The sequence below is a fragment of the Canis lupus genome, chromosome 1 (assembly GCF_003254725.2).
Source record: "Canis lupus dingo isolate Sandy chromosome 1, ASM325472v2, whole genome shotgun sequence".
NCBI classification, from domain to species: domain Eukaryota; kingdom Metazoa; phylum Chordata; class Mammalia; order Carnivora; family Canidae; genus Canis; species Canis lupus.
The window spans coordinates 13,749,591-13,777,250 of NC_064243.1; the positions used below are offsets into that span (position 1 = coordinate 13,749,591).

Below are 27,660 nucleotides of genomic sequence, written 5' to 3' on the forward strand. Positions count from 1 at the left end.
TCCTTCCCTAAGTGGTGTGACTGTGGTTGCATTGCTCGATGCAGACATGCCCAGAGGACAGAGCAAAGCCAAAAGGACCCAGGGCCGTGCTGGTGAGAGAAGACCCACGCGGGGCTGGGGACAGCCAGCCAAAGTTCGCACCGATTTTGTTATGAAAAGCATGTTGCACGTGGATTCAAGATTCATGCGCTTGGCCAAGGGCTTCCCTCGGTGGAAACAGCAAATCTGCCAGATGCAAAGTCCTGAGTGGAGGCTCCCCCAGCCCAAACGTAAGCTTCTTCTTATGACCTTAGGGGCAAACAGTATTTCTAGTGAGACACTGCCGTCTCTGGGTCGTTCCCCCTGGAAGAGTGTCTGTGGAGGTTTTGATTCGAGTAAGGCGCCGTGTCGGGTGTAAGGAGCTTGTCGTAGGGACAGACCGACCCCACGGCACTCGCTTTCCCCGGGCGGCCCTGCGTGCGGTGCCGGGCCCAGAGCAGGTGCCCCGTGCGTGTTTGCATCGTGAGCCTGGCCGAGCTGACCTGCTCCAGGGCATCGGTGTTGGCAGCAGCCAGCAAGGCCGTGCAGGCAGCCGTGGGCACTGACCCCCCGCATCTGACCTGCCAGCTCCACCCCTTGCCCATGGGATCCCCGGGCTCCTCGCTGCCAGCCGCAACTGTGCCCAGTCAGGACACGACGGTGGCCGGGGCAGTCCGGCTCCCCGGGGCACAGCTTCTCTCCTTGTAAGTGGCCACCGCCTGCAACAATGACAGGCCTCCCCCCGCGAGCACGTGTCATGCCCTGACCTTGTGATGTCCAGAGCAGGTCGGGTGGCTGTCCGCTGTCCCCTGGAAGCGGTGCCCATGCAGGATTCCAGCCCCCGCTACCTGAAGCCCATCCATGAGCGCCTTCCGACTCTGTGTGCGTGTCGGTCTCTCTCTCTGGGTCTCTCTGGGTCTGTCTCTCCATCTCTCTGAGCCTCTGTCTTCTCTGTGTCTCTCTCTCTGTCCCTGTAAACATGGCCCTGCACTGTTCTGTTAACAGGAAACATGCACTGTCACAAGCATGCACTGTCTTTCGTTTTAAACATCTCTTCAGATGGGAAGTCGGGCCAGCGTATCTGCATCCCTGCCTTAATGAGCCTGAATGCAGAACCACCACCTTGACCTTGCCGGGGTTTTGTCCCGGCACTAACGGCTGTTGCCATTGACCGAGACTTTGCATGCATTTTCCTTGTGAGGGAGAGGTCCGCTCTCTTCCCTGGACACAGGAAGACCATCTGATGCGGAAGGAAGAAAATTGTCATGGAGCCAGGCAATGCATGCGCCTTGAAACGCATCTGTTTTTATTCACATTGAGTCTTTCCAGGTGAACTGAACTAAATCATAAAGTACAAAATGAAAGCAGATTTTCCTTAGCACGGCCATATGGAACCCACGGAGCGCATTCACCACCATGCTCCTGCCTCTTCCCCAGAGCGCAGAGGGTATACTTGCTTGGCTCCAGCAGAGGACAGATCCGGTAGTGTAGGGGACAGGCTTCTGTCATGGGCTGCTCCGGGATCGCCTTGACCATCACACAGTGACTCATGGGCCTGCAGAACTGGGCAACTGGGAACAGGGTAAAGCTTATTAGGTCTTAGGATACCTTTGAGCAGGATACTTTGGAGCATCCTGGGAGCTTTCTGCAGAGCTTGCAACTTACTTGCTACAGACTGAGAACACCAGGATGGGTACCATCAGGGGCAGATCTGGTCCTAGACAGATGTCTGAGCCTGTTGGCAAAGCAAGGACCCTGGAGCCAGTGCATCACAGAGCATCTAGAAAAGATGCCCATGCTAACTTCTTACCTAGTCCTGCCAGCAAGTGTCAGACCAGGCCGGACTGGAGGCTGGCGGTGCCCCGCTGAGGACGCGCCCATGCAAACGCCCTCTGTTTTGCTCTTTTCACTCTGACATGCCCCCTCCTGGTCTGAGGCCACTTTCAGCAAGTTCCTATTAGGAAATGCGGGTTCTTTGTACTTCCCACCACCAGCAACCTCAGTCAACACTTGCTGATTTAAACAAATGAGCATCAGACATTCGGTCCCCAATTCTGGCCCTCCACGTTTAATAAATGAAGGACCCCCTTTCCCCATCGGCCCCCTGCAGTGGTGTCTTGATGACAGCAATTAGGCCAAGCTGCAGAACTCAACAAGCATCTGCTTTCAGTTCCCATTTTTGGCATATTTTCATGAATTAACTCTTGCAGGGGCAGGAGAGTGGTAGGTACCCCGACTGCACTTTGCACTGGCAGGCCATGCAGCAGGTGCGCACGGTGGAATCCTGCATTCTTGGCCCAGATGGTGACCTACAGGGAGGCAACACTCACCTGCCACCAGGCACATGGTGATGAAGTTCACGTTCACTTGTTCACTTACCGAGAGGCCAGGCAGGTCCAGACCAGCGGGAGGGAGCGGGGGAGGGAGCCCTGCCTGTGTCTCCAGAACCAAGGAAGAACAGTCGGTGGATATCTTCCAAATACTAGTCTGCCCAAGGAATCTCCAGCCCACATCAGGCAGTGGAGAGACTTGTCAATATAGAGGAGAAGCAAAGCTTCCCAACTACTCTTCACTCCAGCATCACCAGTTCTAATTAAAATTGGCAGGAGGGACACAGAGTTCTGTGGGACAGAACTGGACTATGACCATTGAAACCAAGATGAGAAGCACATGCACACCCATCAGAGGGCATGGCAGCTCGTCTAAGGTGCTAGAGAGAGGAAGATAGAATGAGAGGATGGAGCTGATGGCAAGAGGCTCCAAAGCCATGTATGGATTTGGGAGAAGGGAGGGAGGTGGAAGAACCAGGTCAGTGGCTTCTAGTAGTTGGGGTAACAGCTTCTGACATGCATCAGGATATTCCAAATCACATTGTAGGAGATGCAGGGGGAAAGATGGAGAATAAGATTGTTAGCTTTCTAAGCCCAGGATGCTAGACTGCAGATAGGCTACCAATAAATTATCAGGCCAGGGAAACTCAGGGCCCAGACGGTAAAGGGAGTTGCTCACCCAGATCAGCACCAGCCATCCTGACTTCTCATCCAGGGCAGTTTTTACCCACCAAGCCACCTCCCACGATTGTAAAAATTTCTGAAAAGAAAGATAATTGTGCATTCCTAACCGAAGAAGCCCCACCTCCCATGCGCTGGTGAAGCAAGGGTTACAGAACAGCCAATGTTTCTGTCCGATTCCACACGATGCAAAAATAGTTGAGTCCTCTTCCTGTGAAGTATGAGAAATGTAATTAAGATTTTTTTTTGATAATTGACATTCCATAAAATTCAACTTAAAGTGATTGACCCACTGGTTTCCAGTATATTCACAAAGTTGTGCAACCATCACCATTGTGTAATTCCAGAATGGTTTTCATCACTCCAGGAAAAAAAAAAGCCCTATACCCATGAGCAGCCACTCTTCATCCTCCTCTACCCACCCACCCCCCGCCCCTGGTAACCACTAATCTACTTCTGTCCCCGTGGATTTGTCTGCTTGGGACATTTCATATAAATGGCATCATACAAATGTGACCATTTGTGTCTGGCTTCTTTCACTGAGCGTCATGTTTTCAAGGCTCCTCCACGCTGTAGCTTGAATCACTGCTCCGTTTCCTTTTGTGGCTCTGAATAATATTCTTTTGTGTGGAGGTAAAACCTTTTGTTTCCCTGTTCACCAGTTGATAGACACATGGTTTGTTATCACTCTGGGCTATTCTGAATAATGCTGATATGAATATTTATGCACAAGCGTTCATGTGGACACATACTATTAATTACCTCGGGGTCCGTATCTAGGAGTGGAATGGCTGGATCACATGGTAACTGTTGAACTTTCTGAGCACCTACCTCTGGTTTTCACAGTGGCCGCACTACTTTCCATTCCCACCAGGCACGTGTGAGGTTTCCCTTCCTCCCTGCCAACACTTGTTATTGTCCATTTTTTAAATTTTAGCCATGCTCACGGGTGTGAAGTGACATCTCATTGTGGTTTTGATTTGCATTTCTCTAATGACTAATGATATTGAGCACCTTTTCTTGAATTTCTTGGCCATTTGTATATCTTCTGTAGTGAAATGTCTCTTCAGATCTTTGCTGGTTTCTTAAATGGGCTACTGTTGAGTTACCATTACACTTTTTTTGTTGTTGTTTCATGGACTTTCATACCCAACACAATATCATAATTTCCTCACACAGTCAAAATGCCATGGGCCCAAAGCAAGAAGGGGCCAAGTGCCAGAAAACACAGGCACTCAGAGGCTTCTAGCCAAAAGAAGGTAGTGGAATGAGGAAGGTAAGGGAGAAAAATGAAGGAACTTTATTTTAAAGCCAAAACACTGCCAGGCAGATTACCTAAGTGTGCTTAAGCATGGCTGTGCCATGAGGACAACAGCATGTGTCTCTTCTCCCCAGAGCACTGCAGGATAGAGGTGCCTACACACACAAAGTGCTTTGAGTGTATTGAGAAAGTGCTCATGCCCGTTCAGGCTACTGTGAATGCACGGAAAAAAAAAAAAAAATATATATATATATATATATATATATTTTTTATGTGTGTGTATATATATATATATATATACACATATACACAGAGAGAGAGAGAACATATATACACACATATATATTATACACACACACACACACACACACACACACACACATATATGACCAGGTGAGTCTTACAGAGAAGGGCCCGTGTCTTACTTAGGTTTAAGACTCCTCAGCATCTTACAAAAACGTCTGCTTTGTAAACAAATGCGCAACCTGAAGATGAGATTTCAAAATCTAGTGTAGACAGTGACCTTTAACACTCCGTGGTTTTGGATTACTGTATGAACACAATGAACCAAACGGCACAACTATTAACATATTTTCAGCACACGTCATTATGGAGGCATTGCTTTGCCCATTTCCACCTACAGTCTTCGGAGGCTCTGATCTGTTCACACCTCCTGGCAGGAGGGACTTTAAGCCGGCAGGTGGCTGAGTACCCTCCCCCTGCAGTTTTTGCATAGCTGGGGCGGGGTGGATTTGTCTGTGTGCCTGGGCTCCTACCCCAGGTCCAACCCCCCCGTGGCAGTTAGACTAACAGAACCTGGGAGATCCCAGGAATGGCCAGCTCTGGTCTCCTCCAGTAGGTGGACGTGGCACATGGCTTAGGACCCGGCTCCGTGGCTGAAGGACCCCCAGAACGTCAGACTCCTTTGCAAATTATTTTCCTACAGTGCCCACCTCAAGAAAGAAGGAACCTTTTGGGGCTTCTCATTTTCTGCCCTCCCTAGCTCCTGAGGGCCTTGCCTGATTTGCATCCGGCACTCAATTTGCATCACAAAATACACCAAAACTTCCCTAGACCTACTTGGGGAGGCGGGCAAGTTTTGTTTTTTGTTTTGTTTGGGTTTTTCATCTCCTGCCATTTCTCTAGCAGGTTTCTAGTTACATCCAGATGACACTTAGCTTAGGTTTCATTTTATGTCCTTGACCTGAGGTGCAGCTAGCTCATACCCCTCCTCTGGAGCTCCGGGTCTCTCCAGGATCAAGCCCCCCTCACTGCAGATGGCTTTGGGGGGCAGCCCTGCAAGTCTGGTAGAAGGAGTCATCGTGGCTCTCACAGTTAGGTTTCTCTTTACAGTCTGCAGGCCAGACAGCTGTGTGTCCTTCCGTTAGGTGCTCCACGGCGGTTGTTTTTTTCCCTTTCCTCTTCCCCCAAACCCGGAATCAATATTTTGGGAGTAAGGGGGGAGGCGCTGGAGGAAGAGCCCTAGGAGACAGAAGCTGGCAACTGCCAAAGCAGCTCTGATATGTACACGGAACCCTCAAGACTCATTCAGCACAAAGTGGCTGCAGAGGAAATCCTGCTGAGCCCATGATAAGGGGGAAATGGAGTCACTTCCTCACCAGCTGCTTTATTCAGGTAGAAAAAGTCCTCACTTCCTCGCGTGTGCTTTGCTGGCCACCACTCACAGAACCCCAGGCAGCTTGCTTCCCCTTTTGATCTCAGCCAAAGTTGGAGTCCAGAGAATCACTGCCTCCCTGTCTTCAGGGAGAGCTCTCAGCAATTCTCTCTATCTCTCTCTCTCTCTCTCTCTCTCTCTCCTTCCCTCTCTCCTTTGCTTCCTTTCTCTTTCTCCCAGCATCTTCACTCTTGCCTGGCAATGGTACGATAGTAGGCTCTGTGCTCTGGGACAGTCCTAGAGACTATTGGGAATGAGGCTCACACTCCTTTGTGGCATGCCAGCTCGTTACCATGGGGAGGTCTTTATGTTCCCATAGATGTCCACCAACAGCTTGGGACCTCTGAGTCACCCCCGTCCTGTACAACAGGCACCAATGCTGCCTCTCTTGCCAATGTCCGGGATTATTGCTTTTTTACCTCCAGGCAGCATTTCCAAAGTGTGTCTTCATTTGGCACCAGGAATCTCCCTGGTGGGGGGCGGGCGGTAAATGGTCAAATGACTTTGGGAAATACCAGCTTATCCCTCTCTTGGAGACTCAAAGCACGCAGATAGGGATGATATTCAAAATATTTAACAACCAATATGGAGCAGACACTGAACCAGTCAGAGCCAACGTTGAACATTAGCCCCTCATTGGAAGACACCAGAGACCAATGCAAAAACAAACAAAACAAAACAAAACAAAAAACCACTGAATTTTGTTTTAGCTTGTCATTTACTTGTCTTTTGAACATCCTCCTTTTAAAAAAATCATCTATTAATTAAGATATGTTTGGGAAACCCATTATTTCAGTTCCAGAAACATTTGCTGAGTGCCTAATGTATGGCAGACACGGGCTCCGGGGATCCAAAGATAAATAAGATGTGGTCCCTGTACCCCCAGGTGCTAATAGTTGATCAGGAGAACACAGACATATAAACAGATCATCTTCAGATTATACAGGGAGCAAGGAATAGCTGAGGATTATTTAGCGCAACCTCGGGGGCTTGGAGAAAATGATTGCACCGAATCCTTGAATGAACCCAAGTTCATTTACAAGTGACAGAAGCCGACCAGGAGAACTAGGCTAGGGTCAGAATATTGAGAGCTTAGGTGCCACGTTAAGGAATTTAGACTTAAGCATGGAAGTGACAGATTTGATTCTGATCAGATGACTGCCTGCAGAACGGAGAGGAGGCAGAAGAAGGCCAGGGCACAAGACTAGAGGAGATCAGAGAGGAAATGACAGCGCTAATCTCAGGGACAGACAGTAATGGGGATAGAGAAATGTGGTGGTGGTCAAATCCATGGTGCATATACCACCCTGTCTGATCCCCTTGCCCTTACCTCCAGTACTCACTAGCTTGGCCTCTAGCGATGAGATCCAGCATTGGCATCCACATCTCTTCCCCCAAGGGCTTCCTCTGGCCTCCAGGATCCACTTGTCTTTGTACACAGCTGGCCTAAAATGCTGGAATATTGATGCCTCCATAGGAGCAACCCTCAGCCAGTGAATGGAGGGAGATGGTGTATAAATACCCCAGCTCCCTAGCACGTTAGTGAGATAACAAAAGGTTCATGTTCTGCACTGGTCCCAGTTTTCTCAGCAGGATTAAGCCCCAGGGGCCAACAGCAATTACCTGCTTTGTTAAGGTAACTTCGTGGTTGCTTTCCTGCCTCCCCTAGTAGTTTCCTGGGATCATCCCCCAAATAAACTGCTTACACCCAAATCTTTGTCTTGGGGTCTGCCTCTGGGGGAACCCAACTTCACACTGTGGGCTTTACCAATGAACAGGAGAGGGGGTGAAGAAGAGGAAAAGTTCTAGGGGACTCTGAGAGCATGGGTTCCCTTGACAGCATGGACATGGGGAAGGCAGGAACAGAGGCAGGCTTGCTTGAGGGGTCTGTGATTAATTCCAGCTGGGGACAGACTAGGCTGCAATGGGGGCCTAATGGGGACATCATAGGAAGTAACTGGAGTGGGAATCTGGCAGTCAGAGGAGCAGGTGGGGCCGGATATAAAGATTTCAGAGTCATCATCAGAGGGATGGGATTTAAGACCATGAGAGTGAAGGACTTTGGTCAAAGAGAGAAGTCAAGGCAGTCAAGGCAGAAGCCCAGGGATCACTGAGTACCTAGCTGGGCAGGCAGAGGAGGAGGTGTCCATGAAGGAGGCAGAGAAGACATTCGCCAGGATGCAAAGATTTTTCAACCCTCTCTGTGTCCAACATATCAAAACACTCAGTAGATGCAACCTGAGAATCATCCGGTGAATTTAGCCACAAGGATGGTATTGGAGATCTCTGGAGGGTGTTTCTCAGATGGAAGAAGTTTCTAGAAGCAATGTGGAATAAGGATGGAGGGTGGAAAGGAGCAGAGAAGTACAGATAGGACTATAATCAGTGGGTATGCCGGGACAGGAAGCTGTGGTGATTCTCGCCCAACGGCTCCGATTTTCTCAGAGAAGAGGGGCTAGCGTCAGTTGCCAAAAGGGGAAAACACTTGAGAAAAATAGTAGCTATTCAGAATGGTCATGGAAAGGAACAGAGAAGAGATCTGAACCAGGGTCAAGTAAAGGGGTGCTGACCAGCTTCCAGAACTCACTGAATCTGGGGACCACGAGTTTAGAGCAGCCCTGGTCCGCATGGTTGGGCTACTTACTGCAGCAACTCCTGGAAGGCCAGATGAGGCTGCCGCGGAATGGGGTCAGGATGGACGCAGAGGAAGGGCAGGGATGGGAGGAAACAAGTTGAAGGAGGCAGAGAGAAGAACCACCTGCTGGCCAATGTTCTGACCCATTAAGTGCAGGAGGACATAACCCCAGCCCCTGCTCTCCTGCTCCGTCCCATATCTGCTGATCAGTGCGGACAGTTGGTAATTTGCCATGCCTGTCTAGGTTTCATTTGTCTCAAACTACCAGCTAAAAGGGCTGATGGCTTTCCTGGGCATTGCTCTACCAGTGCGGGTCTGAGCTTACTTGGAGGTTCCTTCGAGCTCAAGGTTCACCTTTTTCTTTTCCTTTTTCTTCCCTAAGCCTTCAGGTTGTCAAGAAGAAGGCAACCCATGGAGACAGCGTTATAACCATGAAAAATAGAAAATATCAAAGACATGCCATAGCAGTGTTGGATTTCCTGTTGGCACTATCTGATTTTCTTTTTACTTTCCTCTTATGCTGACAGGATCTTCTGCTTGGTGCAGGTTACAAAATGGCAGCATGCGTTGGTTTCATTTAGTTCAAATGGGTTCATCTCTCACCGGATCGTAGGCTTGTTGAGGGGGCAGGATGATTTCCCCCTTAGGATCTCCCATGGCCATATAATGTCCAGATCCACAGTCAGCTCAGAGATTGTGGAATGTAGCTGAATTTCTAATTTGTTTATATCCAACCAGGCCATGTTAAATTTTCCCAGTGTTTAAGGAGATCTGCGAACCACCATGAGGCAGGGGCCTGACCATATAGACATTGGTTTAGCTGTTACCTGTTTCACTCAGAACTATGTCAAGAATATCTGTCCTTGTAGGGTACAATTTTTTTTTTGTAGGGTACAATTTTTAATGCCTGTGTCCACTGTATGGATGTGCCATAAGTTTACCTAACCAATCATATTTTCAGACATTTCAGTCCTTTTCAGGTGTTAGCTATCAGAACCAACCTGTGCTTTACCATTTTTTTTCAAGATAAATAACTAGGCATGGAATTCATAGCAGAAGGGTATATTTTTAAGGCTTCTGCTATGCATTGCCAAATGCAAATATAATTTATCTTTACCTGGGAGTCCATCAGTTGTGTAAAAATATCTGGGATTCCCCAACCCCCCACCCCATCCTTTTCAGCAGAACTCAGTATTCCTTTCAGTTTTTGCCAATCTGATCCATTTTGTTTCTTAATCTCATTTTATTTGGAATCAGGTTTAAGTGAAACTTCTTGAAGGGTACTGGAAGGAAAAGGAAAATTTTGGAGAGCAGGCTGCCTCAAGGGAGAGGGGTGCGTGCGTGCGTGTGTGTGTGAGAGAGAGAGAGAGAATATCTGGTGGGAGAGGTCCCATGACCGAACCCCCAAGAAGACAGAGGACGCTTTGGCTGTACGCCCTGCTTGGGAGTCTTGAGTCTGGCCTCACACCTCCCTGGCTTAGTTTCTACTCTGCAGCAAGGGCCTGGAATTGGGGAGTCTGGCCTTCGGCCCTGGTGGGCCAGCTCTGGGTAGAACTTGGACTCAGACCATCTGTGGCCTCTGAATTTGAAGTCCATGGAGAAGCCCCTCTGCGGGGCGGGGGTCAGCAAAGGGAGAAAGCTGCCATCTCAGAACCTGCCGCACACGTCATGGGAACCGGGCAGCGCTCCTGCTGGTCCAGACGTGAGCAAGGGTTGCGGTGTCCCCTAAGTGTACAGACTGGGATTTTATCCGAATCACATGACGATGGCTCAGGTTCTCTTTTTCCCTCTTTGTTGCTTTTAATACATAAAATGAGCATGTGTTTATTTAAAACAGCTTTCAAACTTAAACAAATAATGACAGACTGTTCAAACAGACTTCGGAAATCGCCCTAATCAGGATGTTTGAAAAAGCAAGAAGACTCTCTATAAAAGTACTTTTAGGACCTCCAGTCCTGAAATCACAGGGTCTGCTTTGCACTTTGCAGTCGTAGATGGGCAACGCTTGGGGGCCCGGTTCAGTCTTGGGGTGGGGGGCTCAAATGACACCCCTCAGACCTACCACCTGACCTCGTAATTTCTGAGGAAGTGTAGCTGGGCAGTGTGTTACCACTTCCCATCTTTGCCCAGAACACATCACGTGTATATTTGCACATTTTAACTCATAACTGCTATAAAAGTGACTAGGCATCTTCAGAACCAAAAGAGGACTCCTTGGGGGGAGGGGGGCTGGCAAATTGCTCCCGTGAAAGAGCAGACTCAGTAGACCCCCTGGGGGGCAGGGCAGGTTTAGGAGCCATGTGGCAGGTTTGCAAGACGGCAGACCGGCGCAAAAGTGAACACAACCCCTAGTTCACATTCGAGGCCACATTTACAAATGGCTTTGAGTCGCCTACGTTAATCTTCACAGCAACCAGTTTTATGGGCAAAATAAATGAGGCTCAGCATTGGATCATTTGTTCAAAGTCAGAAGCAATAAAATGTCAAAACTGGGATTTCACCCAGACCTCCTGCCCCAAGCCCAGAGACATCCCCAGACCCCTGGGGCTGCGTCAGCAACTCTGTGCTCATTCTTTGGGTCAAGAGATGCTACTTTAGCTCATCTCAGTCCAGAAATTATGTTTTTTCTTTATAATGCACATCAGAAACAGCCCATTAGGTCCATTAGAAGTGCAGTTATTTACATGAGGGGATGGTGGCTGGGAGAGAGAACCATACGTCCCCAGAGTGGCAGGGATATTTGGAGAGGCGTTTCTTCTGCCCCCCTGGCATCAGAATCATGCACCAGGTAGACAGGGAGGAAAGGCCAGCCCCAGTTTGTCTCCACTTCGCCCACTTTCTCAGGATGGCTCCACGGCCAGGAAGGTCAGATGACAAGGGGCTTAGTTGGTTTCCCGTCCTGCCACGGGAAATCCCATTGGTAACTAAAGGAAGGCAGGGCCTGGCCATCGACCCTCTCAATGTCAAGGCGCGTTGCCTCCAGCGCAGGGATCCTCAAGGATTCCGGGCATCGGCTGCAGTGGGAGGCTCTGGCCTGCCCAGGCCTTGGAGTGAGCAGCATGGTAGGGTGGGCTAGGAGCTGTTCGCAGCTGTGTCTCTGGGATCCTGGGATGCACTTTACAAGAAGCAGAGTTTCTCCTGCTCATAAATCTGTCCTGACCCCTTCCTGCCCCATTTATCCCTGATTATATATAGGGAAAGTATGTTCCTGGACAAGCAGTCATGATTGTTACCTTGGCTTTGTACTGAGAACGCTACACACGTATTTCATTTATGTCTATTGCCTTGCTTTTCTCAGGCTCAAATTTAGAAAATGTCAACAATAGATTAAAAAAAGAAGTAAGCCCTTGCGCCCTCTCCTGGTAAAAGTTAATGTTAGTACGTCCGCAAGTACAGGGCACCCACTTGCTGGCGAGCAGTTACTTGTGCAAGGCTAACTAACTAATGTTGGGTTCATCTGACCAAAGCCATTGACACATGAGATGGGCCATTAGGTTTTCTGTGGCCCAAGATCAGAATTTCTCCTAAACTTTTCTTCACAGTTTCTCAGCCTCAGTTCTGCTGGCACTTTGGGCTGAGGACTATCGTGTGCACTGTGGGATGTTGAACAGGTTCTCTGGCCTCTACCCATTAGATGCCAGCAGCACCCCTAACAAAAATGTTTCCAGACATTACTAAGTGTCCCCTGGGGGCAAGATTATCCCCAGTGAGAACCACTGCCCTAAAGCCTTGTCTGACTTTTATAGAAGGTGTCACCAGTCAAGAGAGTGAGAATGCCTCATGGCCTACCTTTTCGTGGGGGACAATTTGTATGACTGATCAACGGGGTTCATTTCTAGGAATTTTCCCCCCAAAAGCAACTTAGCAAGTAGACAAGAATTCATATACAAAAACCTATCATGATATTGTCTACTATTGTAAACAAAAAAAATTAAAGAGGATAAAGATTCAGTTAAATCAGGGATAGCATATATGAAATGGAATACTAGACAGTCGTGAAAAATAATTGTGTAAATCTATATTTAATGACATGAGACGTTCCCCTAATGATGCCTTAAACTCTCACCTTCAAGACCACTCCTCAGAGTCCCAGAGGGTGTTGCATATCGAAGGAATAATTTCCAACAGACAGAGTAAGCATCAGGTGAAGCATTAGGCCAAAGAATTCAAACCAATAAGTGAATTCAGAAACCTTTAAGTGCCAGTTGAACCTACCTGTACCAAAACCATGAACAGCACCGGAGAGACCTGGTCTCTCCCCGTGAGTAGTGGCCTTAAACAGACAAAAACTGCTGAACATTGTCAGAACCACCTCCACACAGCAGTGCAACAAAATAGGAGTATCTTACCGACTCACATGTGCTCTGATGCCACACTGTTGGGAGTAATGTGGAAGTAGGTCTTATTCTCCTCGTGCCTGAATAACTCATACCAAGTGAAAAGAATTTCATTTACTGATTTATATATTCAGATATATTTAGAGAGTTGTCCAACTACTCATTGGACCCAACAAACGTCTCCCAACAAATCTAAGAAACGAGCATACAGTCCAATCCCAACTCAGTCCAATCTGAAACCATCCAAAGAACTTTGCTACGACTCCAATCGTAGCCCTTGCAGACCTGACTTCCATGCAGCAATAAGAAGGGAAGAGAGGAGCCGTCTTCCTTCCCCAGGGACCTGTGTGTCCAGTGACACGTAACTGACCATAAGTGACCACGTGCTTTGCGAAGTTCACAACTTGAGTTAAATGCAGGGTTGTGGTCATCCAGCCTGGCCACTCCTGGAGGGGAGAGAGCCCTGTTGTTGACTTCAGAGGCTAGGCATGCCACCAGGGGAGGCCACCCTGCTGTGTCCACCGCACCAGCACCCTGGACAGACGGAGCACTCTCACAGAGCTGCTGTGAGCCGGGGGAGAGCATTGGCAGACCATAGAACACAGGTTTGGATCTGGGTTCGAATCCTGACATGGCCACTGGTTAGACAAATCCCTTCACCTCTGTTTTTCCCCCCAGTTTTTCCCCCTCCCCTTTACAGGACAGAAGCAAATAAAATGACTCCATGATACTGGTGTGAAGAATAAATAAAATAATGTGTTCTGGGCATTTATTACAAGCGCCTGGCAGATAGTAAGCGTTCCATACTTGGTTGTTATTTTAGGAATGGTTATGCTAGCTAAAATTGCGAAGCCTCCAATATTTCTGCCTTTGTTGTTTTCTTTTTCTCCTTGGCACTTAGCTATCTGATAGCACACTCTCTGATACACTTATTTTGTTTACCGTCTATGGCCCACAAGTAGATAAAAGCTTGGTGAAGTAGGAACTTTTCATCTCCTTTGCTCACCGCTGTGTCTCTGCAGTACCTGGCCCGTTAATAGGATCCCGTGAATACTTCTGGAATGAGAATTTAAAAAGTGGGTCTGATTCACTGCCCCAAAAGAGTGTTTTACTTTTCCCCACGTCTGGTCCTCAGGCCGGATGCTGCTCTCTCCGAACGCTGGCATCCCGTGTTCTCTCTCTAATTCTCTCTCTTTTTTTTTTTTTTCTCCCCGTCTCTGCCCCTGCAGGATGCCTTTGTGGAACTGTACGGCCCCACCATGCAGCCTCTGTTTGACTTCTCCTGGCTGTCTCTGAAGGCGCTGCTCAGTCTGGCCCTGGTGGGAGCTTGCATCACCCTGGGTGCCTATCTGGGCCATAAGTGAAGTCAGTAGGCCTGCCACAAACAAATATGCAAAAGGTTCACTAAAGCAGTAGAAATATATGCATTGCCAGTGATGTACCATGAAACGAAGCTGTGGTCTCTTAAAAACGAAACATAAAACAAAACAAAAACAGCTTTCAGGCTCAGCGTCGAATCAGCTATTTACTGCCAAAGGGAAATACCATTTATTTTTTACATTATCAAGAAAAAAAAAAAAGATTTATTTATTTAAGACAGTCCCATCGAACCTCCTGTCTTTGGAAACCCTACCACGAATTGCCAAGCCTGTGCAGCTCCACCTGGATCTCCTGTGCCTATAAACACGGATTTGTTTTCCATGTTGTTGGCTGGACTGACTCACCATCTGAAGAGCAAACAAACTGACAAAGGACTTGACTGTTCCAGAAGCCGGGTGTCTGGCTGCTGGAGTTTAGGAAGAAGGTGTTCATTTTCCTTGCGTTGATTCGCCCTGGGGGCTGCGATACGAAGAGAGGGAAGGCGGTCGGTGGGAAGTCCATCCTTCCCTGGCCTGAAGAAAAGACAGCATATGGCTCACATGGTACATACCCGGTTGGAAGAAAAAACTGGGGAACTTCAGATGGACTTGGTATCCTCCGCCAAGATTTCCACACCGAAGGACAGTGATGGGGAAAAGCCGTGAAACCATAGGAAAGTATTTTTTTAAGCTACCAATTGTGCCGAGAAGCATTTTAGCAATTTATCCAATAGCATCCAGTACCTTAAGCCCTGATGTGTATATTCATACATTTTGGATCCACCCCCTCCCCCCCCCCCAGTACTGGCTCTGTCTGTGTATGAAGCAGAGTCCTCCAGAATGCGAGGAGGCGAACGTCTTGGTGACTTATCCAGAAGCATCAGGCCGCCACAAGTGCCTGCGTTTCCCGAAGAGGCCACAGTCTTGCCCCGTTCGGAGGCCTCGTCCTGGAACTGAGCCTGGGCACTCGCGGGCCTGCTCGCAGGGTCTTCAACAGAGCAGCGTGCTCTCGGAATGTCTGGAAGGTGACAGAGCTCAGAACCCCACTGTCCAGAAAGAACAGTCGTAGGCCTGGGCCCTCCGGCCGGGCCCCTTGCCTCGTGGAGCGCGGAACCTGGAAGCCAGGGCTCTTAAGACGTTTATCACTGTGGAGGGCAGGAAACAGAGGCTGTGCGCCCTTCCCTGCAGAGGGAGGTGGCTCCGCGGCCACCAGGAGGGAACGCTGCGGCCTGTGGGCGCCGTGTGGCCGCGGCGCGTGCGTGCTGGCTGCGCAACTGAGAGCGAGGCTCTAAATGACTTTGGGGAAAGTCCTAAATCCTAAAGGAAGCGTTGAAATGAGGTGTCGTGGATTAACTGACCTATGTCTACGGAATTAACGATGCAAAACATTACTTTGTCATTGTAGGTTGGGGTTTTTTTGGTTTTGTTTTTTGGAAAACCTGACAGGGGGTGGGGGGGAGTTCCAGGTGTGGAATGTGGGAATTCTCTGTACATCCTGGGGCATTAAAAAAGAAAAAACACACACAAAAAAAAATCAGTGGTGGAAACTCTAGAGAAGTAGTAAAGAAGTGAAATCGCCAGCGAATAAACTAGAAAATACTGTTTTCAAGCTTAGAATCAGCTTTGAGACATTCATGGAATAACTGTGGCATTATTGCATTATATACCATTTATCTGTATTAACTTTGGAATGTACTATGTTCAATGTTTAATGCTGTGGTTGATATTTTGAAAGCTGCTTTAAGAAAAGATACATGCATCTCAGCATTTTTTAAAAATTGTATTTAGTTAATGGCCTCTACACTATTCGTTAGCAAAAATTTTCATTTTTCTATTTGGGATTTTTGTCTCAATTCTTTAAAAGCATTTCTGAGAAGGTGAGATAAGCCCCGGGTCTCGGCTACCTGAAAACCCTGGAGCATACTGGCCACTGTGGAGCTTTGCTTCAACCGAGTTATGTGCATTTCCACGTCAACAGAATTGTTTATTGTGAAGGATGTAGCTGTTGTCCCTTTGACCTTGTTCCGTGAAGGTTTACCAGTCCCTGGGCAAATCAGAATCTAACGCATTATTTAGGCTGACATACATGTTTGGTTAAACCCATGAGATTCATTCCGTTGAAAATCCAGATGGGAAATGACCAGGGGATTAAATTCTGGCCATGATGGTTTGACCTTCAGAGGGTTGCTCTGTGTGGTCTGTTTTGACAGAAACCCATCTAGAGCACTCCTGCCGTCTTTCCACGGGGCCCTTTCGTGGCTCTCCTTCATATTCTTCCTGAAATGTGGGGGCGCCTGTGCCCCACCCCAAGAAGCAGGAACCCCATGGTATGAAGCCAGACCTCCCTGGCAGGCCTCAGGGAACAGAATGATCAGACCTTTGAATGATTCTCATTTTTAAGCGAAATACTATTTTATGAAAGGTTTACATTGTCAAAAATGATGAGTATAGAATATCAAATCCTGTGCTGCTACCCTACCAAGATCATTTTAGTGGAGTCAATTTGCAGTACACTCCAAGTGGCAAAGTCCTCCAAGCTGCTTTAGAAGTAACAATGAAGAACAGAGACATTTTTAATATAAAGCCTGTTTGTCTTTTGTTGTTGTTGTTATTGTTTGTATTGTTCAAAGGCAGAGTATTCTAAAAAATGTGTATATATATAAAAAAAAAAAAAAAAGGTCATGGGGGCTAACTTCCGGCTGGTTTTCTTTTGCTGTGGGGTATTGTTACCTGGTTTTAATGATAAATGTGCCTGGCCGCCTGACCCCAAAACTGTACAGTATGGTGGCTCCACTCGCTCTAAGAGTAGTTGATGTTGCATTTTTCTTGTTCTTAAAAACATGTTAGAAGCAATGAACATATATAAAAACCTCAACTAGTCACTTTTTTTCTCTTGTCTTTCAATGTGTCGGTTATTTTGCGATCAGACGCAACAGAGAAGCATTCCTACCTCTTCCGTGTTAAGAAGGGATTCACGCCTGCATTTGCTGTCAGCGTGGTGTATGTGTTGGCCAAGGTCGGGGTTAAATAGAATACAGGCATTTTCCAAATGGGGGTCAAGAGCTCTAAAGAGCCACAAGGAGCAAAGCACCCAGGAACCACCTTGGTACTCCCAAGCTCTCACTGCACAAGGCAAGCTGAAAGAGGTCGAATGACAAATGACATGCTCCACAGCACACAGTTCATCTCAGATTTGGCAGTGGCTGAAAATTCTTGTAGGTTTAAGGTTTGAAGTCAAGTCACATTTCAAATGAAGGAAGCACCTTGCTGTATAGTTCAAGCAAACAGCCCCAACGTCTTCTGCCCCAACCTACTTATCTCTGCATCTTCAGATATGACCTTCCATTTAGATATGACTTCTGTTTCATTAGTAACTGTTGATTGTTTATCATCCGAGGACCTAGTCCTGGCCCAATATGGGAAATTAGGAAGTGATTATAAATCAAAAGGAGTTATAATAATCCGGTTTAAACGTAAATAAGCAGTCTAGGCTGTAATTAAACTTAGGCTAAAATGACTAATTTATAAAAGTGAACTTAAATGCTAATTTCAATTGTACTTTTAGGGCAGGGGCTGTTTTTATACTTTCTTATCAGTTATAGTTAGTAATGTACACCTTCTCTATCAGAAAAAAACAGGAAGAGCTTGAAATACAAGCCATTCTAAGGAAATTAGGGAGTCAGTTGAAATTCTATTCTGATCTTATTCTGTGGTGTCTTTTGCAACCCAGACAAATGTGGTTACACACTTTTTTAAGAAATACAATTCTACATTGTCAGCCTTATGAAGGTTCCAATCAGATCTTTATTGTTATTCAATTTGGATCCTTCAAGGATTTTTTTTTTTTTAATTATTACGGGACAAAGGACATTTGTTGCGGGGATGGGAGGGAGGAAGAATTTTCAGAGGAGCGAAACGTTCCCAAGACTGGATTAGGAGGTTTTCAGAATAGCCAGGACTGTGGGGTATGACATGGAAGCAAGCGAGACGTTTACAAGGGTCAGGGTGATGCCTCTGTGAAGAAACTTCTGCAATAAACAAGAAATATTTTTAAGTTCTGCAGTATATGCATAGATTCTAGAGATATCAGAACGTCAAAGTCCACTGCTCTCTCCCTTTTTTTTTTTTTAAGCTACCTTTATTTTATTTTATTTTTTTAAGAGAAGGGGAGAGAGAACGAGAGAGAGAGAAAAAATCTTAACCAAGCTTCACACCCAGCACGGAGCCCAGTGGGGGCTCCATCTCACAACCCTGAGATCATGACCTGGGCTGAAATTAAGAGTTGGATGCTTAATCAACTGAGCCACCCAGGCACTCCCCAGCTCTCTTTTAAACATTTACCATCAATGGTATATATTTCAAGTGTGGATATATCTAATGGCTGTTTAAATGACAAATTAGCAGTTTTAACCAACAGGAGACTTAATGAAAACTTCTGGTTGGTAGGGACATCTGTTTCTAAATATTTATTATGCAGAATACAGAAAAAAATGTGAAACTGAATTGGGTTAAGTGGTAATATAAGTCCCTTCTCCTTACCCAGAATCACTCTGTTCATGACTGTGCTCATAGGACAGGCTTTGGACAACTGTGATATATGCATCTCACTGGGCATGAAGAAAACCAATGGAGTATGAACGGTATTGTACCAATTCATAAGGACAACCCCAGAAAAATAAAACCAAAACCCTGGGGGAAGTGGAAGGGAATAATCCAGGCCCATTCATCTGAGATGTATTTCCATTGAAATTATTTTTTATATTTAATAATCATCAAAATGTGTAACATATTTGCACACCTTTAACGATTGGAAAACAATAATAATAACAATTACTCAACCCAGGAACAAAAAAAGTAAAGTCTGTATCACAAAAATTCATGGACTGCCTTTGGTAGTAGAAAATAATGAGCAGTTATTTAATTTTAAACTTTTAGTTTTAAGACCTATCACATTGCTAGGGGCACCTGGGTGGCTCAGTCGGTTAAGTGTCTGACTGATTTCAGCTCAAGTCATGATCTCAGGGTAGTGAGATCAAGCCCTGTGTCAGGCTCTGTGCTGGGCGTGGAGCTTGCTTAAGATTCTCTCTCCCTCTCCCACTGCTCCTCCTCTCTCTCCCTCTCGCTCTCTCCCTCCCTCTCAAAAAAAAAAAAAAAAAGAAAAAGACAAATATCACATTAGGATAAAATGGAGGGTAGAAATATGAATTTTGGAGAGAAAAGGACAATGTAAAATTTCTAGATGTCAAAAAAAATAACTTGTCCCCATATTTTTTTCATGTAGATGATGAGTATCAAATCGTTATGGTATTTGGATTTCAATTCTATAACTAAATTTATTTTTCAATGTCAATTGTTAAAATAACTTTTCAGGCAAGCTTTTCATAAGTATGTGTCAAAATTCTATTTCAAATTGGCTTCAAATCAGGGATTCCTCTTGGATGGGACCTCTAAAGAAGAAAGAAATGTGCCATAACCAAAAAAAAAAAAAAAAAAATGACCAAAGTCTGATTGATGTGTTTTAAGATAGCTGAGTAGGGGACCCTAACTTCTCAGGATTTCTTAATCCCATCCAAGTCTATCTGGAAATTACTCAAGCATTTTATCAGGAATCATAATTATTTCACGGAAGGGACTGTAAATTACATCATACAAAAATGTTCTTCCATAAACCATTTTGGGACAGTTTTCTTTCTCCTACTCTTAACAGCACATTGGAAATTAAACCCTCTGCAACTGTTTACATTTCAATTTTAAAAATTAAATGTCAACTGAAACATGCGTGAGGGTGGAACTTGTCTTTAAAACTTCTTTTAGTGGCACACCAGCAACTTGTCAGAAGACACCTCTCAGCACGTCCTCTGGGCTCTACTGAGAGCTCACAGCGGAAAGGGGGTCAGAGGAGGAGCAGAAGATACACTCCCTCCCTCCAGGACCCGGTGGGGCTTTTAAATTGAAGTAACTCTTTCGGTCAGCACCAAGGAAGTAGGTAAAAGGATAGTAAAGTAATAATTGCAATCAGTATTCATTCCAGGAGCAAAAAATAATAATAATAAAGCCTTAAGGTCACAAAAACTCATTTAAATGCACTGGCTTACTTTTGTTGTAAAAAAGTATGAGAGGCTAATCAATTTTAAATATATATTTTTTGTTGCAAATTTATGTTAAAATTCCTTATTTGGGGGGGGTTGTTTTGCATTAAAAAATATCCTTGCAGCCTCATTCCCCCCCCCCCCACTCCATTCTCTGCATGTTATGGTTGCTGCTCCTATACCACCCTTAATTTATGCTGCAGGAAGATCTGAGCCCACATCCATAATGAAAGGCATACCCCAAAGCAATCAGGCCCTGTTCTTTTCTTCCCTCTGTTCTTACTCCCTGAAAAGAGGAACTCTCTGAGTTGCCTTTAAATTCGGTCTCCTTTGAGGGTCTCCTATAGCTCCTCCCTGGACCCAGAGTAAGAATCTCTGAGAGGGAGCGTCAAAAACTCTGACGAGCCTGAGATCCCGCCCCCCTACTTGAGAGCTGACAAGTCCGCCGGCCCCCATTTCATGGATGCTGGTTGAAAACATGAGATTCCTGAGCCAGAGACAAAGGACACAGTATTACTCGCAACACTTGTAGCCAGAATACCAGCATTTTTGAGCCTTGTCCCCAGGCACCAATTCCCACAGGACTTTGTGAAAAGGACCAGAAGACATCTGCACCCATCATGGGTTGTGATGCAGGAGAGGAACTCTGAGTTTAGGAATTTAGGCAACTCAAGTCATTTCTAATGAGCCCTTAGCACGTCTGTCCTTTGCTCTGGAGGAAGGCACCAACCGTGTCTGTCTTTGCTATACAAACAGTCTCGGGAAGCCTGGAACTTGGCTTGCCGCAGGAGCAGAAACCCAAGAAAACCCTGGTGAGTTGTCTCCCAGCAGTAGAAGCAGTCTACCCTTGCTGCAGGTCAGGCCCCTGAACGCAAAGACAGCAAAATACAGAGAGAGCCCTGCATGGACCCACCCAGGAAGGGTTGCAGCAAGTATGGTGAGGATTCCCTAAGAGCTGACTTGATGCTGCTGATCATCAAAGATAACCTTGGTCAAGGTCTTTCCAGCCACCTGCTGTCCTCGGGCCACTGGATATTTCCTGTCCCCTCCACACATCAACCAAATCTAATTGATAATCTAGTCCCAAGACTAGGTCTCTCCCTAGCTTCTCCTTTCCTCTCAGTGGCGTTATCATTTCCCAGTGTGCCAGGTTAAGCGCCTTGGTGCATCCACTGGATGCCCTTTGGATGGGTTGATGAAAGGATCCAGGAATCCGACAAACATTTGTGGCACTCCCCTCCAAGCACAGGTGCGGGGCTGGGCTCTAGGCTTTAGGAATGATCAAGACCCAGTCGTTAGACCCAGGGAACCTCATGCTCCTGTCTTGCCTGTTGGGTGGATTTTTTTTTTCTTTTAAAAAAAGTATTTATCAAATCCCATTTAATAGGCTCCTTGTTTTCTGGACGCATCTTTCTCATCAGTCAGGAGTAACTTGCTATTTTTGCATTACTAAGTGTTGTTTTTCAAAATGGATTGTTTAGGGGCTGGTTCCCAGTGACAAACAATAAGCATTTCTCTCGTTCTAGCCAAGCCTTGGATCTTTCTCTGAAACAACTGGCTTCCATGCTTATGTAGCTATGGATTTTTCTCTGCATTCTTTCTGTGTTTTTCCAAAGTTTTGGGACCATTTCGTCTCAGGCAAGCGGGCAGAGACTACGTCAAATGCAGTGGAAAGTAGACCCAGACTCGCTTTGATCTTCTCTCCCAAGGGGAACATCACCTCCTATATCCATGTGGAACTCCTCAGCTGGGGAACAAAAGCAAGAAAAGGAATAAAATATTTATAGGAAAATTATTTCTCACAAGCAAGCATTTGTTCTAAAAGCTTTTAGAAATGTAATTATTTTTCTTCTTCTTGGGCTTTTCTGTTTTTAATATGAAACACTTTCAAGTCCCCTGGTTCCATTTCCAGGAAGCAATAATCCATTTTGCCTTGGGCGGAGTTTAGGAAAGAACGAGGTTGCAGAAACGAAAACGTTTCCTTTGAAATTGTCACATGGAACTCTTGCTGTTTCTTTAATGTCTTGCGTAAGAAGGGCCCTGTTCCCAAGGGCACGGAGGACCAGCTGTCCTCTGTCCTGTTTTCCTCACAGCTGGGCTCCTGGCCCCACTTACCCTCACCTACCAAGTGACTATCTCATCCAAAGGGGAAGCTTCTGGACTGGGGCTGGTCAATAGGAATCAAACTTGAGCCACAGATGTGATTTTTCATTTTCTAGTCGTCACATTAAAAATTAAAATAATACACGAAATGAATTTTAATAATATATTCTGCTTAACCCAATACATCATGTCAACATATAATCCATAGAAAAACCACAGAGGTCATTGCCATTCCTTATTAATATGCAGTCTCGGGAATCGGTGTGGAAGGGACAGTTGGAGTGCCTCTCAGTTGGAAGTGGCCACATTTCAGGTGCCCGAAGCCACATGTGGCTGGAGCAGCACAGCTCTGCGCCCCACCTACAGCTTCCTACAGCTCACACACGACACTGCCTGCGAATCGCCTTCCTCTCTTGCCTCCTTGGCCTACCTCCCCTTGCTAACTAAGTTGCTGAGGCTGGAAAGCATCTCTCTCTCCAACTCCCTCAACTCTTCCTTTCCAGACTTCCCTAAAAGGGTTCTTGCTTTTGAAATACCAGCTGTCCGCTGAAAGGGGAAACTAGATTGCGTTGTGCTCAATGAGAGTACTGCAAGCCCTACTGGCGGGTCTTGAATGCTTGGTGTCAGGGCCCAAATTCTGGTTTGCGAAGAAAGCATAAGCTTGGGTAAAGCGTTTTGTCTCTTTGAGTCTTAAGCCTCTCCTCCATTCAACAGAGGGTCGCATTTGTTCTCCTGTGTCCTACCAGCCTCCTGGGGCAGTGGGGGACAGAGATCAAAATGGTGGCTGTGAGGGTCGTGATGGCATGTGAAATGGAAAAGAACTATTTATTATTCCAAACCATTAAAAGCTGTGCAGCCACAGAAAACAATAAACCCACAATATCTCCAAAGACGGGGTAGCCTTTTAAATTAAGAAACTGAAAAAAAAATTAGGAGACTGAATCAAAGAAGCAAATTCCTGTAATTAACCACAATGTCAACAATTTTCTTAATCATTACCAAACCTTAACTTTTCATTTTTATTTTATTTACACACACACACACACACAGGATGATAAATGACCCCTGAGGTAATAATCAACTGTGGTCCTTGGAGCCAGGTACACATCATGAGAATCCATCTTGATAACACCTAGCTATAAACTTAGGAACAATCTTGACAATGACACTGCAGAGAACATTGCCCATGGACCTTATTTTCAAAAACCAACAATCTGAGATGTCTGTAGAGAGTTCCTGCAATATCTCTGTCCCATAACCACCTGGATATTTCCTTGCCCTGATAGCTTTTAGATTAGTAACATTAGCTTCTAACATTCCCTATGGCACCACTTAAAACCCACCTTCTCATTGTTCTCTTTAAAATGAGAGCCGTGTGCAGGGGACTAGGGAAATATGTTGTCTTCATTCCTAAATTGTTCTCTCCCAAGTGTTACTTAAAAACAAAATTCCAATTTTGGACTTTTCCCACTTGCCTTCACTAATTACTTCTTTTGTGTTCCACCCAGTGGTACCATAACTAATTCAAGTGCAAACAGGACTTAGTCACTACTCCATCACACCCACCTCCTGCTCCTGGGGAAGCCACGTATGCTCCACAAAGACAGAAACCGAGAGGGGTCTTGGGTTCCATGAGGCCACAGTTGTCACTCTGAGCCAATCACATGTGGCCAGTCTGCCCTTGTCCAGGAGGGACATGATCTCTGTGGCATGATCTCACCCCAAAATCCACACTCGCCAGTTGTATGATGTGTGGAGATAAACAAAGACCAACCAAATGAGAACAAGCAAAGGCTATTTATTCAGAGCCCGCTATATATAGCAAGGAAGTCAGCCACCATCACTTGCGTTTGGCAGAGAATCAAAGGCGGGAAGAGGGAGAGCTTTACAGTGACAAAAGGGAAGGCTTTGGGTATTCCCTGATTGGAGGTTGTTGGCACAGGGAAGCCATAGGAGGGCCAACTAGAAGTGAGCATCCTATGTGATCAGTTGGGGAGCATATTTGGCTTTCAGTGGCCGGTCCTAAGTTGAAGATGGGGACAAAGATTAGGGAAGCTGACAGTTATGAATCAGGTCCTGGCCATCTGGGGCCAATTGTTTCAGGAGTCATTGTTTGGTTTCCTGGATTGTTACTAGAGACACGAGTCTGACTTCCTACAGTGTGATTTATAAAGAACGTCCTGGCCTGGTTCCTGGTTATGGGCTGGTTTCCTGGGCTGGTTGCTGATTGTGGGTCAAAGTTTGATGTTTATACGTGGTCTGGCCACTGTCCATTTATATATTCAGTCTCGTGATGCAAAACAAAGCCAGGGAAGATGGCAGGAGTCTACGAGGCAATCAACACAAGTGATCAGGAAATGATCACATGAAGTCACCAGAGTTATCCAACACCCTGGCAGCTGCCCAGCCTTTCATTAATGACATCTGAGGCCTCACCCACTTCACACCCACACAGCTTGGTGACACTTCCCATCTCCCCTGCCACATCACCGGAAGAGTGTCTAGGGTACACTTGTGGTCCTGCCAACACCACCCAGGACATGGCTGTGCAGGGCTGGAATGCAAGACTTCAGAGATCTGTGTGACAGCTCACCCAAAGGTGACCCTGGGACTCCAGAGCTTTCTGAGGTAAAGGAGTTAAAGTATCTCCTTAGGCTCAACAATTCTAAAATGCTTCCCATAGTTTCTTTGAAAGAGCTGTACCCACTTCCAACTGTCCCAAGTTGTCTTTAGGACAATGGAGCGGAGAGAATTTAAGATAGACTTGGTAGCCAATCCTGGCTGTGATCATATAATTTTCAAAAAACTCATGAAAAAGCCACTCAACATTTACTGGATACACTGCCTCATTTAACCTGTTCCAGCTGTCCTATGAGGTGGGTACCGTTAGTTTGCATTTATAGGTCCCACTGGGCAAAACCAAGGTGTCATCAGTGCCGTGCTCCTCTGGAGGCTCTCGGGAGACTCTGGTTCCTTGCCTTTTCCAGCTTCTAGAGGCGCCCAAATCCTTGGTCTCACGGCCCCTCCCTCACATCACTCCAACCTCCGCTTCCCTCAACACCTCACTCTGACTCTTGCTTTGGCGCTCCTGTGTCCCCCTCATAGAACCCTACCTGCACTGTGCCCACCCGGACATCCAGGATAGTCTCTCCATCTCAAGATCATTAACTAAATGACATCTGCAAAGTCCACTGTACTGTGTAAAGTGACACGGTCACAGTTCTGGAGATTAGGATGTGCACATCTTTGGTGGGGGGCATTATTCAGCTGACCTCAGTAGATAAACTGAGGTTCATTTATCTTCACAAAGCCTCATAGTTCGTGGTAGTGGAGCTGAGGTTTGAGTTTTCCACCTCCATCCAACTTCCCTTTCTGAGTTCACCAGCAATGCCCTTGGGGCCATACTCTCTGCACGTTGTCACATGTGTAAGCTGCAACCTTCTCCCCTGCACTCACCCAGGCACGTCGGCCCCATCGCCACCAGCCAGCACACTCAGCTTTCTAGCCATCCACATGTCTTGGTCCAGAAGCCCAGTGTTCTGAAAGACCATCATCTGCAGGGACAAGTTCTGGTGGCCGGGGAGGCCCCTCTGTAACGTTCAGCTTCACTTCCACAGCCACAGCCCAGTGGCTCGCTCTGGTTTCACTTCATCTTGCTCTCTGGGCATTCTCTGTGCACCACCTCACTTCCACTCTGACCCCGCTTAAAATTCTTCCCTGGTTCTGTCGTCAGAGCCTGCAGGGGTCACACAGGGAAGATGTGAACATGCCAACCCCGGGTAGTCAGGGTGCTGTGGACCAGAGGACCTGCTCTGGGAACTTGCCCGGCCCATCTGCAGGTTGAGTCCAGGCAGGAGGGGGATTCACCTTGGGAGGAGGAAGATACTCTTCTTGGCTCTGCACAAAGGCCTGACCTCCTGCCCCCCTTCAGCCCCTGCTCTTGACTGTAAGAAAGCTCAGGGAGCCCTTGCTCAGCCAAACAGGGTGGAATTAAAAAGATAGCAGAATGTCATTATTGAGTGTGCTAATTCTTGGACCTTCTGGGCTCTGGGCCTTACTGGTCAGACCTGTAGTATTTGATGGGTACTCCATGCCCATGTGGTCTTCATGCCACTGTGCCAAGAGGGAATGCTCTGCTCTTTCCCTTGTATTTCTTTATCATGTACGGATGGACAAGGGCTTGGAGGAATGAAAGGAGAGGTACTCATTATAAAGAGGACATTAATAAAGACCCCGGTGAGCCCAGATTCTTTTATCTTCTCTCTATACCATGGGCCGTTTGTTAGAATAATTGCAGATCAATTTCACTTAATTAATAACTTAAAACTATTGTCCAGAATTCCCTTTGATCTCTACTTGGGCACACTGTATACAGGGAAGCCTCATAGGAAGGGTATCTCTCACCCTATGGGTGAAACCAGAGGAAATTTCTGGTCCTCTCCTTTGGGGGAACTTTTGCAAGAGTCCCCGAGTTCTGAATTCCCCATCTTTAATGTTCTAGGGCTCTTTGCATTTGTTTTCTGCAGCTCAGCAAGGCCTGAGCCCTCCCACCCAGGGTGAATTCTGGCCCCCGGTGAGATCTTGCATGAAGCACTGCATAAATCCTGGACACGGTTGAGTGAGGGAGACAGTTATTGTCTGTCTTGGCTCCTGGTGGCTGTCTTTGCGGACACATGTGCGGTGAGCCTGTACCGCTGTCTTCGCAGCCTGATGACCAAGGATGCTGGATGTTACAGTGATAGGTCCTAGGGCTCCAGGGCACAGCTCAGCTGTTGGCCTTCTTGTGCAATTGATTCCAGTTTCCCAAGTGTCTTTAGAAGCATAACGATTATTACTAGCACAGTCCAGGGTGAGGAAGAAATACGGCAATGTTTCTCCAAAAATTAGTCCAGTCTTCCTCTTTCTTTTGAAAGTGACTAAAAATTGGGTTTAATGTAAACACAGTTGACTACCATATGGAGCATCTCCCAAAAGAATCAGCGTTCTTATCCGTCAAGACCGTTGTTACATTAGATTATTTCCCTTGCAAAAACTCAAATATGCATTCAACATAGAAAATTTCTTTCCAAAATAAAGTTTAAGATGAAGGACACCCTGCAGGATTCCAAAACAGCCAAGAATTATGTTTTCACAAATCCCTGGAGATCCTCGAAAACGTCATTTACCTTTGTGG

The 27,660-nt window shown here is 46.4% G+C and overlaps 1 protein-coding gene and 1 long non-coding RNA gene across 4 annotated transcripts in view; one reads left to right on the forward strand and one right to left on the reverse strand.

Moving 5' to 3' along the window:
* Window positions 1–17,177, forward strand: part of BCL2 (BCL2 apoptosis regulator) — a 169,943-nt gene extending 152,766 nt beyond the window's left edge. The window contains exon 3 of the mRNA XM_049112174.1: window positions 14,167–17,177. Coding sequence (XP_048968131.1) covers window positions 14,167–14,301 — 135 coding nt within the window. The 3' untranslated portion in view covers window positions 14,302–17,177. The remainder of the gene's footprint in view (window positions 1–14,166) is intronic.
* LOC112644026 (uncharacterized) lies at window positions 1,295–6,208 on the reverse strand. 3 transcript variants are annotated; one of them, XR_004810383.2, is made up of 5 exons: window positions 5,910–6,208; window positions 3,028–3,108; window positions 1,829–1,972; window positions 1,684–1,753; window positions 1,295–1,589 (listed from the first exon to the last, which is right to left on the reverse strand). It is a non-coding gene; the product is annotated as an uncharacterized LOC112644026 (long non-coding RNA). The 3 variants fall into 3 exon arrangements; XR_004810384.2 differs by lacking the exon at window positions 5,910–6,208 and adding an exon at window positions 3,792–4,459; XR_004810387.2 differs by lacking the exons at window positions 1,684–1,753; window positions 1,829–1,972 and having other exon boundaries at window positions 5,910–6,176.
* Window positions 17,178–27,660: the final 10,483 nt, after the last annotated feature.